The following is a 13564-nucleotide window of genomic DNA, read 5'->3' on the forward strand; positions in this document are numbered from 1 at the left end:
TCATTGTCTGTGAACACAGTTCACTGTGCAATCCACAAATGCAAGTTAAAGCTGTATCATGCAAAGAAGAAAAATCTGGCAAAGAAGACCCAGGACTGTTGAGCAGCTAGAATCCTACATCAGACAAGAACGGGAGCACATTCCTCTCCCAGAACTCCAACAATTGGTCTCCTCACTTCTCAGATGTTTACAGGCTGTTGTTAAAAGAAGAGGGGATGCTAGACAATGGTAGACACGGCCCTGTCCCGACTGTTTTGCTGCCATCAAGTTCTAAGTGAGTTAATGTTTTTCATGAGATAGTAAAATGTCTCACTTTCAACATCTGATATGTGTTCTATGTTGTCTTGTGAATAAAATATGGGTCTATGAGATTTGCAAATCATTGCATTCTGTTTTTATTTACATTTATTCACATTTTACATAACGTCCCAACTTTTTTGGACTTGGGGTTGTAATTACTTTCCACCATAATAAAGCTGTGTAATGCACCTGTATTCAGTAGTTTCTTGAGGTGACTGATGAGGGGGTAGTTTCCCTTCCCACAGAACTGCCCTGCAAAGTCATCCAGGTCCAGAGCCCAGACAAAGGCCCCTCCAAAATTATTATCTTTTAGATAGCGCACCTGAAACAGGACAGGAACCAGTAAGACATTCCTAGAATCTGTGAAGAAACATAAAATTGCAGAAGACAAACCTTTATACGTACCTTTGTTTCATAGCTCTCCTGAGTGTCAAATCCAACCCATTCATTTCCTTTGGTAGCGTAAGGTACTTTCTGATCTTCAATCCACTGTATGCTGGTTCCTTGAAGGAAGGTGCAGATCTAATAGGGAATGAACATTTATTAAAATGCTATTGAAGTGACAGTTTGGCCAGAATGTAATGGACACAATTTTCCCATTTCCTCAAATATATTCAAGCAGCAAAGATAGTCTGAAGTGTGCTACTTTAGTTTTGCAGATAGACATACTTATGGCTTGATACTGTTATGACATACTGTTATCCATAAAACAGTCATACAGTGTATGACATGCTGTTATCTATAACAATGTACATACTGTAGCAGTGTGTTGTACCGTTATCAGTGTACGACATGCTACTATCTATAAAAATAGATATCTACCTTTATAGATAACAGCATGTTGTGCAGTGTCAGAAACCACACATGGAAGTCTACTTGAGATTACATAACTCAGCACAGTTTGAGGGAAGTCTGTGGTGATTTCAGCAAACAGTTTGCACAATGCTAATCGTTGCCTCATTGCTCCAGTGCAAAACTAAACTAAATCAAATGTATATCAGCTGATCAACTACATGTGGAATAAAGGCCAATAGTGTGTCCACTTGATGCTTCACCAAACGACTGCTATGAATTCTGTATGAGGTGCTACAGCAGATGACTGAGCTGTGTACGGAATGCTATTAAAGTAACAGTTTGGCCAGAATCAAATGGACACAAATTTTCCCCTAAATACAATCAAACAGCAGAGATTAGTAAGGTGTCTGAAATTCGGTACTTTAATTTTGCTGGTAGACATGCTTATGGCTTGATATTGTTATGACATACTGTTATCAATAAAAATCAATATCTATTTTTTATAGATAACAATGTCATACAGTGTACGACATGCTGTTATCTATAACAACGCACATACTGTAATAGTATGTTGTACCGTTATCACTGTACAACATGCTGCTATCTATAAAAATAGATTTCTACCTTTATAGATAACTGTATGTCATGCAGTGTCAGAAACCACACATGGAAGTCTATTTGAGATTACTTGACTTAGCACAGTCTGAGGGAAGTCTGTGGTGATTTCGGCAACCAGTTTGCACAATGCTAATCGTTGCCTCATTGGTCCAGTGCAAAACTAAACTTCAAATGTCAAATGTATTTCAGCTGATCAACTACATGTGGAGTAAAGGCTAATAATGTGTACAGTACTTCACCAAATGACTGCTATGAGTTCTGTATGAAGAGCTACAGCAGATGGTGAAGCGTGTGTGAGTGTGGCTGACTGAGCTGTGTACAGACCTCGTAGTAGGACCACAATCCTGCCTCTCTGGTGTAAGTCCCAGCAGAAGCAGCACCGCTGACTTTAGCTCCAACTCCACTGGCAGTAGAATTCAGACGGAAGGTCCTACCATACGTAGCAAAACCCATCCTCAGCTTCTCCGCAGGGGCTCCCTGATCCCTCCAGTACTTCATTACATAATCCTGAAAAATGAACATGGAGAGTGAGTATTTTTGCATTTCTTCATTCTATTATTCCTTTTGCCCCTATTGTGAAATTAATCTACTATTGAAGTAGCAGAAAGTATGTTTTTACAGTGTTGAGGTGGATAAGGTCTCCTTGGTCATGGGAACCATGGTACAGAGGACTGTTGTGCCCAGTGAAACTCTCCCAAGCACCATGGAAGTTATAGGTCTTCACACTGATGAAATCCAGATACCTGTTTCAGAAATAAAAGTCAGTTGGGTGATGCTGGTAATCTAATTAAAATAAAAATTTAGGATAGATGACCTACATATGCCATATACCATTCAAAAATGTGCAATGTTTTCAATAATATAAAACTATATAACCTTATATGATGCCTGAACCATGCTAGTCCTGTGTTACTTCACAGTTTTAAATAATTACAGAAGCCTGGAATCTGTAATAATGTTTGTGTTTCCCAAATGATGAGTGGACTAATCTAAAATAGTCATCAACAATGGAATTCAAGAAAAATAAGTCTGTAAATATGGAATTGCTTAATAATTATGAACTTAATATTTGTAATACTAAATGAAACATCTGATTTTTTTAAATGTAACATTTAAATCTACATTTAAGTTTAATCTCAGTTTTTATTATATAAAAAATAACAAAAATTATCAATACAATAAGTAACAACAAAAGATAAAAAACTTACATAATTCTAAATAAGATATACACTCTTATGCTAAGGCTTGAACACCCCCAGTCAAATTACACCTTTCTTCTATGCGAAAATAAGTTTACAAATCCTCTACAGAGAACAAACTTAAATATGTTTTTAGTGCAGTATTACATTAGGAAAAGAAAACATAAAATACAAAATGTACCATAAATTTTGTACAGATTTTATGTTGTCCAAATGTTAAATTCGGCAAAAGGTAGAAGATGTTTAACTTCTTTTCACTTCAAAATCTTCAAATCATTTGACCAGGGGCGCCTAAATTTGCATACTATTGAATACATTGAAAACGTTTTAGTTTGTAGCTTACTTGGCGATTTCAGCAATTTCGTATCCTTTGTCTATATTTTCTTTCCCAGCAGCCACTGCAGCTGTGAGCAATAGTCTGGACTGTCCAGTAGCCTTGCCTTCAGCCTCATAGGCCTCCAGAAGCTCCTGCAGGATAGAAACATATGAACAGGTCATAAAATCTATAATTAAACATGAAATGTGAGCAGAGTCAGAATTTCTTTCCATTCTGAACTCGTTTTAGTGCAGTTTTTATAGAAGCCTTTAGCTGCCTGAATACTGCTGCAGAATCCAGTCACTACATAACAGCTGGAGTGCTGACCTTGCAGAGCAGAGTGAATCTCTGCTTGTCCTCCGCTGGGCTGCCCCGGGCTCCAGGATACTCCCAGTCCAGATCCAGCCCATCGAAGCCGTGAGTTCTCAGGAATTTGATGGAGGACTGGATGAACGTCTGTCTGTTTGCTGGAGTGGACACCATGGTGGTGAACCTGGACAGATAAGCATTTAGTTTCATGATTAGATGTCTGTGCTTTGTGCTTTTGCAGAGATTCATTAAAGTATTATTTCAAATCACTTACCGAGCTGTACCGAAGTTCCATCCTCCAACAGCCAGGAGTGTTTTCAAGCTGGGGTTTCTGTTAAATCCGACATTTATATCTAGCATTAGCAACCAGGCTTGACAAAATAACCCAGAATACATCATCAACATGAAGGGTTTCATTTCAAAACAAATTACAGACCACTCCCTTATAAAAATAGTCACATGAAAAACGTGCGTCTGTGAAAAAACGTGTGATCACATAAAAACGAATGTGTGCGCCCTTCTCGTGTGAAATATATGTGACTTTTTAGTAAGGGCTTTCAAAAACTTCCTTTTTTTCTCATAATATATGTTGTTGGGAGTTGCCATATACATACAAGAAATATCAATGCTATAATATGAGCATATCATCTGCTTATTAAGGAAAACTTACCTTTGCTTCAGACCGTTAAAAGACTTGTAGAGAGTCTCATCGTTCCCCTCATGGATGACCAGCTCATTTGCGCTGTTAATGGCAGAGAAGGCGTAGATCAGGTGAGTGCACAGCTGGGGATCAATATTATCAGGCATGTACCTCCCAGGACCAGGCCTGTACTGGGACCAGCTTGTGAAGTAGCATATAAGCTGAGAGGCTGAACCTAATTTACATTTACAGCATATGTATATGGGTCAGTCTCCATTTGTAGTGGGAAACCGTGTCACAAAGGTTGCAGGGCTTAAAAAGATGCTTAAAATATTAGACACAGCTCCAAAAGTCTGTATGTACACCAAAAGAGTCGACCTAGGATGAAATAAGACTTTTTCCTTATTATTTTCTCAGATTTTTCTTTTTTTATCCTGTTTCGTAATCGCTTTGCCTCTGTAAAACAACTCATCACAAAACCAACTTTCAGCAATTCAGAAACCATTTTTAATATAAAAATATTTTTTAAGAGGTTTAACTTAGGAATTTGTATAAAACAGATTAATGTTTGTTTTTTATATCGTTAACTCTATACTTCATTTAAAAAATGTGTTTTATTAAAAAAATTCATCTGTCACAGAGATTGTGGTCACTGGTGTTATCAGGACCCTTATATTTCATTCTAACACAGTATTTTCAGCTCTATTAAACTGCTTCTTTGGGTCGAGGCTCATCAGAGAGGAAGCATCTCAAGGCATGAGAAGGCGAGTCACACCTGCTCTCTATATTTCATTCATTTATTAATAATTTTGTTTATCAGGCAGCACAGAACCTCTTTGTATCACCAGTGTTATGTGCTTTAATGGCTGGGTAATTAAAAGTTTGCCAAATAATGCCAAATATCATTTTTATTACTGATTTTAAATACACAAGGTCACCTGACCACCAACGAGTCAGCCAGTTTACAGAATCCTCAGTTTTATCCAGAATGTCACTGGAGTCACCGTCACTGGTGTTACATATGGAGTTAGTTTTGTGCCAAAATGTCTGAGAGAAGATCCTGATGTTCGAGAGAGGAATGTTCCGGTTTGAGAGGACAGCGGTGCTCTGAGCGCGCAGATAATGAACTTGAACGCACTTGTCAGCACGAGGTGCGCAGGTAACCGCCTTCGGATTTGCTCAACAAAACACTCCGGTTTTCACTCTAAACTGGAAAACGTGCTCAATCGCGCTCTTTACCATCAAAACTCGCACGGGCGCGCAAATCATTTCTGCTCTCAGCTCCACAGCGCGCGCTCAACTTTCACACCTGTTCGCTGTAAAACGTCTGAATGTTTGTGCCAAAACTCCAGCCAATCAGAGCTGCCGGGGGGCGGTTCCTGCCAGCGCACCAATCATGGTGTCCTTTCTTAAGCAGCTTTATGCCAATTGGTCAAGGTGCGTTCGTGGCTGTGGTGTTGAGTCGGCTAGTGTGCTTGTAGCCTCGATATTAGCTAGATGGTTTCTGGCATTCTCATAGCAAATGAATAGAAACGATCAGTATCAGTAATGCTCATCATAAATAATGACGTATTAATCTAATTGGTAGCTCCCAACCAGGTACATAACGGTACATACATCCATCCATCCATCCATCATCTAAACCGCTTATCCTTCTGGGTCGCGGTGGGGTGCTGGAGCCTATCCCAGCTGTCATCGGGCGAAAGGCAGGATACACCCTGGACAGGTCGCCAGTCCATCGCAGGGCAGACATACACATTCACACCTAGGGGCAATTTAGCACGTCCAATTGACTGCATATTTTTAGACTGTGGGAGGAAACGCACGCAGACACGGGGAGAACATGCAAACTCCACACAGAAAGGACTCTGGTCGCCCGGCCGGGAATCGAACCCAGGCCATTCTTGCTGTGAGGCGACAGCGCTACCCACTTAATTTAACATTAATCAACTAAGCTGACGTTAGCAGGGTTTCTTTGAATGTGGCTAACAGTATCTAACAGTGTTCTACTGAACTCTACTATAGAGCTCGTCTTCATAGGCTCATCTTGTTAATCCTGTATATTTATCTTGTATAATGGCGTCATCAAAAAACAATACTGATGAAAAAAAAAACTCTTTTTCAGTTCATCCTATTTTGTTTACTAGACATAATACTGAAATAAAACATTTTGGCACAAAACTCCATAGTTACACCATATTCATACAACACCAGTGGCTGTAACATATGTTTGGAATCAAGCTCTCCTTTTAGCATATATGATAAGAGATGTTAATGGACATATTAAGATTTTTTAGTTTTGGGATGAAAGAAACTGATTTTTAAAAAATTTATCCACCTGGATTCCCACTCCAAATGGAGAATGACCCGTATGTATATGTAATGTACAGAAATATAAACATATTAATCCTTCATTAATTGATTTCTGAAATAACAAATAAAAACTCACCAAAATGACTCATTAACAGGCAAAGGCCTACAAGGTAAAGCAAATAACAGAGAAAATGTTCAAGCATAAATAAATAAAAGTTCATATCAAATAAAAACAGCAAAACCATTTGAGCCAAATCCAGCTGCACAGTCTCTACCTGCAAAGAGAGTAAGTCTCATCGTTGGAGCCTCAGTGTTGGTCCTGCTACAGCCTCTGCAAGAATAAGGATAAATCCTTTTTTGGACAGTGGGCGAAAGTATGCACATATTACAAGCAGCCCAAACGCAGAAACCGGATGCTATCAAGAGGCTGACGACAGCATTTCTAAACTACTGAGAACTGGAAGACCGCCGTCGCCACTCCACCCTTAGTTTGGTGAACCTACCAGAGAATAAAGGAGGAGATGCTATTGCGTTTCTCCACCGGCGCCTTCCCACCTGGCTCCCCTCTCTATGATGGGGAAAGGCCCGCTCGAGATAGAGAGCCCATTGAGTGGTGATGATGTCGTTGCTCTTACAGCATGCCCGCTGAGCTCTTGACTCTGTAGCGCTGCAGTGCAGCACTTCTTCATCCAGTGAAACCGAAAGCAAAACTCTCAGCTACACAATTCAGGGTTTCTTTGAGGACTCAACCTGTAGATCAGTGTCAAACTCATTAAAAGGGCCATATAAAAATTTCCCAACAAATCTGTGGACCAGCTGTGTTTTTATTTTTACTTACCATGTTGCCATGTATGGAGGACCAGATTTGCCAAATTGAAAAATAAATAAAATAAAAAAAATGGCTCAGTAAATTCATTAATAATAAAAAAAACCTAAATAAAGTATATATTGCTTATTGTGATTGTAATTATACAAATTTCCTTTTTCTGCAGTTATATATTTCTCAATTTATTTATTTCTGTATTATTTATTGTTTTATTAATGCCATTTTTATATATTTTTCCATATCTATATTTTTAACAATTGTTCGCTTTATTCATTGATTCATGTATTCATTTTTTTTTTCATTAATTCATTTATTTATTTCTATATTTTTTCGTTCATATGATAATAAGGGGGGCGTGAAACCTTTCACGTTCAGGCTTAGCAATCAAGCCCAGGAGGAGAAGAGCTGATTAAACTGTTCTTTCACTCCATAAAGAGCTGCAGTGCCACAGACAGACAAACCTGCCGATAAATAACTCTCGATGCCTCCACAGGCCGTATGTGAGAAGTGTGTCTGTGTGATCTGAAATTTGCAGAAAAAGACGATGAACCACCTCCTCCAGAGTTCTGAACACTACTGGGTCGACCTCTGAACCAGCAGATCAGCAAAATGGACCAAACTGTCCCCACAGCCTCCAACAGAAGAGTCAATAATCCGGACCTTCATTTTCAGCCAGATCAGCCGAGACTCTCAGATCTCTGACTGTCTGCTGCTGTAAGAAGACACCACTGCACTGTCTGGTCCTTAGTTACCGCTGAGAGAGCAAGACATGAACAATCAAACTACAGAATCTGACATCGATCAACCAATAGGAATATTAAGACGCTGTGACATCATTGACTGACAACCCCTTTATTAGCATAAGGACAAGGAAATACAGAAATAAATAAATACAGAAATTAATAGTTATGGAAATGAACTAATAAAATAAATTAATAGAAAAGAAACATAAATAATAAAAAAAATAAATACAAAAATTTGTGAGAAGGGGAAATTACTAAATAGACATAAATAAATGCAGATTTAATGAAGATTTTATTTATTAATATATTAATTGTTGTGTACATTCATTTATTTTTAGATTTATCATCATTATTCTTTGCAATTCTACTTCACATATTAATTTACTAAGTCATTTATTTTTAGTTTTTTTATTTTTATTTTTGTTCAAAATATATGCCAAAACTACAAAGGCAAAGGGTGGGAGCACATTACATTGCGCATGCTGGCAAGTGCAGCTCATGACGTATGGGCTAATATTGCAGAAGTCTAGAGAGGCCGTGAGGTAGTTAGCATTTTCTGTATTGTTATTTTGAAATAACAAGTTAATTATCTTGTTATCTCAAGATTACAACATTATCTTGAAATAACGAGTTATTCATCTTGTTATCTCAAGATAACAAAGGTGTTACCTTGAGATAATGAGTTATTTATCTTGATATTTCAAGATAACAAAGTTGTTACCTTGAGATATCTTGTTATCTCAAGATTACAACATTATCTTGAAATAACGAGTTATTCATCTTGTTATCTCAAGATAACAAAGGTGTTACCTTGAGATAATGAGTTATTTATCTTGATATTTCAAGATAACAAAGTTGTTACCTTGAGATATCTTGTTATCTCAAGATAACAAAATTCTCTTGAAATAACAAGTTACTTATCTTGTTGTCTCAAGATAACAAAATTGTTATCTTGAAATAACAAGTTACTTGTACAAGATAAATAACATGTTATCTCAAGGTAACAAAATTGTAATCTTGAGATAACAAGTTACTTATCTTGTTATTATAGCAACAACTCATGGCCTCTCTGGACTTCCATATAATATTAATAGAAAATTCAAATAATTTTTCAGGCCCAATTGGATTGCGCCACAGGCCTGACTTTGCCTGCGGGCCTTATGGTCTGTAGAGTGACCACAAATGGTTTGGTGACACTCTTTTTGTAAACAGCTGCCTTCATTTCTTTCTCTGACTATTGGCCCTTACACTGGTTAATATGCCATTCTCTTTCGTCTGTTCTGCTTTGGTCATTAAGTTGGCTTGAAAGCCAATTTATCTTCTTATTATTATTCTACGAAACTTTGCAGGATCGTAGTACCGATATATGGTGGAATTGCACTTAGGTAGTACTAAATTTAAGGTGGAACTTCAATTAACATAACATTAAATTTAAGGTGGAACTTCAATTAACATAGCACTAAATTTAGGATGGCACAGAATTTAAGGTGGGACTTCAATTAACATAGCATTAAATTTAAGGTGGAACTGCTATTAACATATCACTAAATTTAAGGTGGAACAGAACTTAAGGTGGAACTTCAATTAATGTAGCACTAAATTTAAGATGGCACAGAATTTAAGGTTGAACTTCAATTAACATAGCATTAAATTTAAGGTGGAACTGCTATCAACATATCACTAAATTTAAGGAGGAACAGAATTTAAGGTGGAACTGCTATTAAGATAGCACTACATTTAAGGTGGAACTCCATTTTATGGTATCACTTAAATTAAGCTGGCACCAAATTTAAGGTGGAACAGAATTTAAGGTGGCATTCCATTTAAGGTGATATGAAAATTAATTTGGCACAGAATTTAAGATGGAACTGAAATTAGCATAGCACTAAATTTAAGGCAGCACAGAATTTAAGGTGGAACTTAGTATAACGTAGCACTAAATTTAAGGTGCCACAGACTTTAAGGTGGAACTTCATTCATGGTAGCACCTAGCAACGAATTACAATCCATCACAGGTACTGCAGCTTCTGCTTAGCAACATTTTGGCAACATTTTTACAACTATCAACAGTTTTCAACCATTTTGATGTTTTAACGTAATTAACTAGCTTTTTCAAGCCAACTTAAAGTTCGTTCATGAACCTTCCCTTTCTAGTTGAATATTACTGGTTGTTGTGAAGGATGCTAATCTGTTCTATTTTATCAGTTTATGCTTTAAGAATTGGGATAATTCATGCCACTATCATTTGCTTATATGATGGTTATTTGCTCACAGATTATAATTCCCTCATTTTGTTTAAGTCTTGTGTCATATTATGTTATATACAAATACAGTGCCCTCCACAAATATTGACAACCCTGGTAATCATGAGCAAAATGAACTGTAAAATATTCTTAATTACTTATTCTTTTGATTCCTTTCATTCAAAATATTAGCAAAAATCTAACCATTAACCTTTATTTAAGGTATGATGGTTGAAATAAAAGTTAATTCTTGTTATGAAATAAATATTTTTGTTATATCTATGTATGCCACAATTGTTGGCACCTCTAGAAATTCTTAAGAGTGAAACCTAAAGTAAATTCCCATTTATATTTTATGTTTTTAAGTTCACCTGAGCAAGTTCACAGATTAGGAACACTTAAATGGTCAGCCATAAATATGTATGAAACACAGGCCAAATTCCCTCAGTCATCCATCACTATGAGAAAGACCAGAGAATACAGCAGTGATGTAGGACAAAAGGTTGTTGAGCTGCAAAAATCAGAATCTTTTAATGGGGAACAAAATCTAATGGGGCTACAAATCTGATGACATTAATTCAGTGCGCAGTAGTATTAGCTAACATGATGTAGCCAAATATATATTTCATCTCTTTAACTACTTCATAATTCAGAGGACCCAGTGATGTTCAAAAAAAGTTGCGACAGAGTCAATTTTCAAAACTCCATTTATTCTTCTCATAAAGAAATTTCCTTTGCCTTTTATATTTGAAAGAGAGGGAGAGCTCAGCCCCACTAGCCTATTTATACCAGCTGCCCCTAAAATTTGTATTTAAACACAGTAAAAACACTTTTGTACTTTCTCATTGCATGTTTACAAAGACAAAAGTCCTGTTTGCTTCCAGTTTTCATCATAATATAATCCTGTTCATTCAAAACACTATAATAATAGACGCCAATGGCCGGGTGCTGAAGCAGTCAATCATTGTAGTCTTTTACTAAGTATAAGGAAAAGTGTTGAGAATGTCTGTGGTGTGCACAACTCCAGTCCTGGAGGGCCGGTGTCCAGCACAGTTTGGTAGTTTCCCTACTCAAACAGACCCACTAAACCTGGCAATTAACAGAAGAGTTGAATCAGGTGTGTTTGAGCAGGTAAATCACCAAATTGTGCTGGACACCAGTCCTCCAGGACCAGAGTTATGCACCCCTGAGATTGAGATAAGATTGAAAAGTGCTGGAGTATTCCATTAAGAACAGTCAGTCAGAAATTTTATCCATATTGCTAAATTATGATAAACATTCAGTCTCAGGAATGACCCCTCTTAAGTAGAAAAGCTTATAATGTTATGAATGTAGCATTGATGAGCTCTTGTAATAATAAAGGCACTGACAAAGTCTCCACCAAACACAGTTACGGCAGCTGTAGACAAAAAATAACTCTGCATTACCAATGACCGTTAGCCTGGCACGCTGGACTGTACAAGGATGTGTTTGTTTTATGCAGATTTCTAGGCCAGTTATCATTTCCCAAGAACAATGAAGAATCAAAATAATGTCAGTTCATGTTAACTGGATATTTACACTGATAGATATTTGGAGATATTATTATAATCAGTGTGTGAAATAGTATTTGGATGGTCCCATGTTGGCTGGTTTGTCCAGTGTTGGCGCTGATTTGCTAACTCTTCTTCTGAAAATGCTCTATTCTAGTTGGTAATGTGGCCTTAAACACATTAATTGAGATTCTCCTCTTTGTCTCCGGTTTGAGGGTTTGAGAAATGAGTAACAATTCACTCTTCCCACCAACATCTTGGGAAACCAAGCAAGTTTTTTTTAGATTTACAAACATGCCGCAGCATGTTGTAAAGTTTTTCAGAGGTATCCTGGGCAGAGCTACACTTGACAGTCTATCAAGGTTCAACTGAGTGAAACAGTTTGTTACAGCGCCACCCGAAGGCAGACCAGTGCTACAGCTCTAGTTAGTTAAGAATATCAAAGACTGAAGCGCAGTTTTATTTAAGAAGCAGCTTGACAATGACCTTTCCCTGAATTGGCATTTGAGCATCTGTTATTCCCTAATGGACAGTATAACTTAAATAGTTTATTTTCAGGGAATTTTGTCTTTGAGACATTCAAAGGGTCTAAGAGGTTAAATAGGGAGTCCCTGTTTTTCACACCTGGATTATGATTTCAGTCTTTATTAGGGTATTCGAGCAAGTTGTATTATTCTTGGTGGAGAAAGTCATGAAGTCTTAAATTGTATGAGGTATTTCTCAAGATTACCTATCAGCTAAACTATTTGGACAGCTGACCATCATACCTATATGAGCTTGTTGTTGTACACTCACTTGTAGTGAGTTGGCCCTCACTATAACAGCCTCCACTCTTCTGGGAAGTCTTTCCACAAGATTTTGGAGAGTGTCTCTGGGCATTTGTGCCCATTCAGTCAAAAGAGCATTTGAGGGGTCAGGCAATGATATTGGATGAACAGGCCTGGTTCACAATCAATATTCCAATTCATCCTTAAGTTGTTCAGTGGGGGGCCTCCAGGGCTCTGTGCAGACCACTCAAGTTCCTTCACATCAAATTTGTGAATCTTTATGGACCTCACTTTATGCACAGGGTCACAGTCATGATGAAACAGGAGAGGTTTTCCCCAAACTGTTGCCACAAAGTAGAACCATGAACCGTGAACACTCATTTGCAAGCTTACAGGATTCTTTGTGTCATGAAATGGTTCTTCAGATTGAGGGAGAATGTGTTGTATATGGTTCTATGTAGAACCGTTTTGAAAAGAGTCCTATATAGCACCAAAAAACGTTCCTCTATTTTTACAAGCTTGACATCGGAACAACTACCCCTTTATATTTAGTGTTTTTTTCTACTAATGAAACAGAAACGCAGGCTGCAACACTCAGTGTAGCTTACCAGCTACACTCTCGTTGTGCCTTATTTTTGGAGTATTTATTTTAATAAGCTTCTTATATGCATTGTCATGTGTCATATTAAATGTTATGTATATAACAGGAAAATTGTGGCAAAATCATTAAGGTTCATTAACATATTAAAACTTGCTTATATTTTGGGAAGGTGTTCATCCAGCTGAACACAAACCAGAACATAAATAAATGTTTCTACAATTCTATAATACTGAAAAATATTGTTTAAGCCATAGTCTATTTAATGTGACCAAATAAAAACGAAATCAAGGGTTTCATCTTTGAAATAAATTGTCCAGGATCTTTTTCATGTACTTCATGTTCAAGCATTGCTGGATCTGAAA

At 37.3% G+C, this 13564-nt stretch overlaps 1 protein-coding gene across 1 annotated transcript; it reads right to left on the reverse strand.

The window, feature by feature from the left end:
• Positions 1 to 394: 394 nt before the first annotated feature.
• Positions 395 to 6802, reverse strand: LOC118822852 (acidic mammalian chitinase-like). Its single transcript, XM_036592164.1, has 10 exons — positions 6766 to 6802; positions 6627 to 6653; positions 4208 to 4412; positions 3812 to 3868; positions 3556 to 3721; positions 3256 to 3380; positions 2333 to 2456; positions 2038 to 2220; positions 706 to 822; positions 395 to 622 (listed from the first exon to the last, which is right to left on the reverse strand). The coding sequence occupies exons 1-10, from the start codon at positions 6785 to 6787 to the stop codon at positions 410 to 412; spliced, it is 1239 nt and encodes a 412-aa protein (XP_036448057.1). The 5' UTR covers positions 6788 to 6802; the 3' UTR covers positions 395 to 409.
• Positions 6803 to 13564: the final 6762 nt, after the last annotated feature.

The sequence above is a fragment of the Colossoma macropomum genome, unplaced genomic scaffold, assembly GCF_904425465.1.
Source record: "Colossoma macropomum unplaced genomic scaffold, Colossoma_macropomum, whole genome shotgun sequence".
Classification (NCBI taxonomy): domain Eukaryota; kingdom Metazoa; phylum Chordata; class Actinopteri; order Characiformes; family Serrasalmidae; genus Colossoma; species Colossoma macropomum.

Excerpts from the sequence above, each read along its gene's own strand:
- LOC118822852 (XM_036592164.1), bottom strand. The coding sequence starts at position 6,787 with ATGAGACTTACTCTCTTTGCAG. Across the intron at positions 3,381-3,555 it reads GATTCACTCTGCTCTGCAAG|GAGCTTCTGGAGGCCTATGA; the intron begins GTCAGCACTCCA and ends TCTATCCTGCAG. Across the intron at positions 623-705 it reads AGGAGAGCTATGAAACAAAG|GTGCGCTATCTAAAAGATAA; the intron begins GTACGTATAAAG and ends GTCCTGTTTCAG.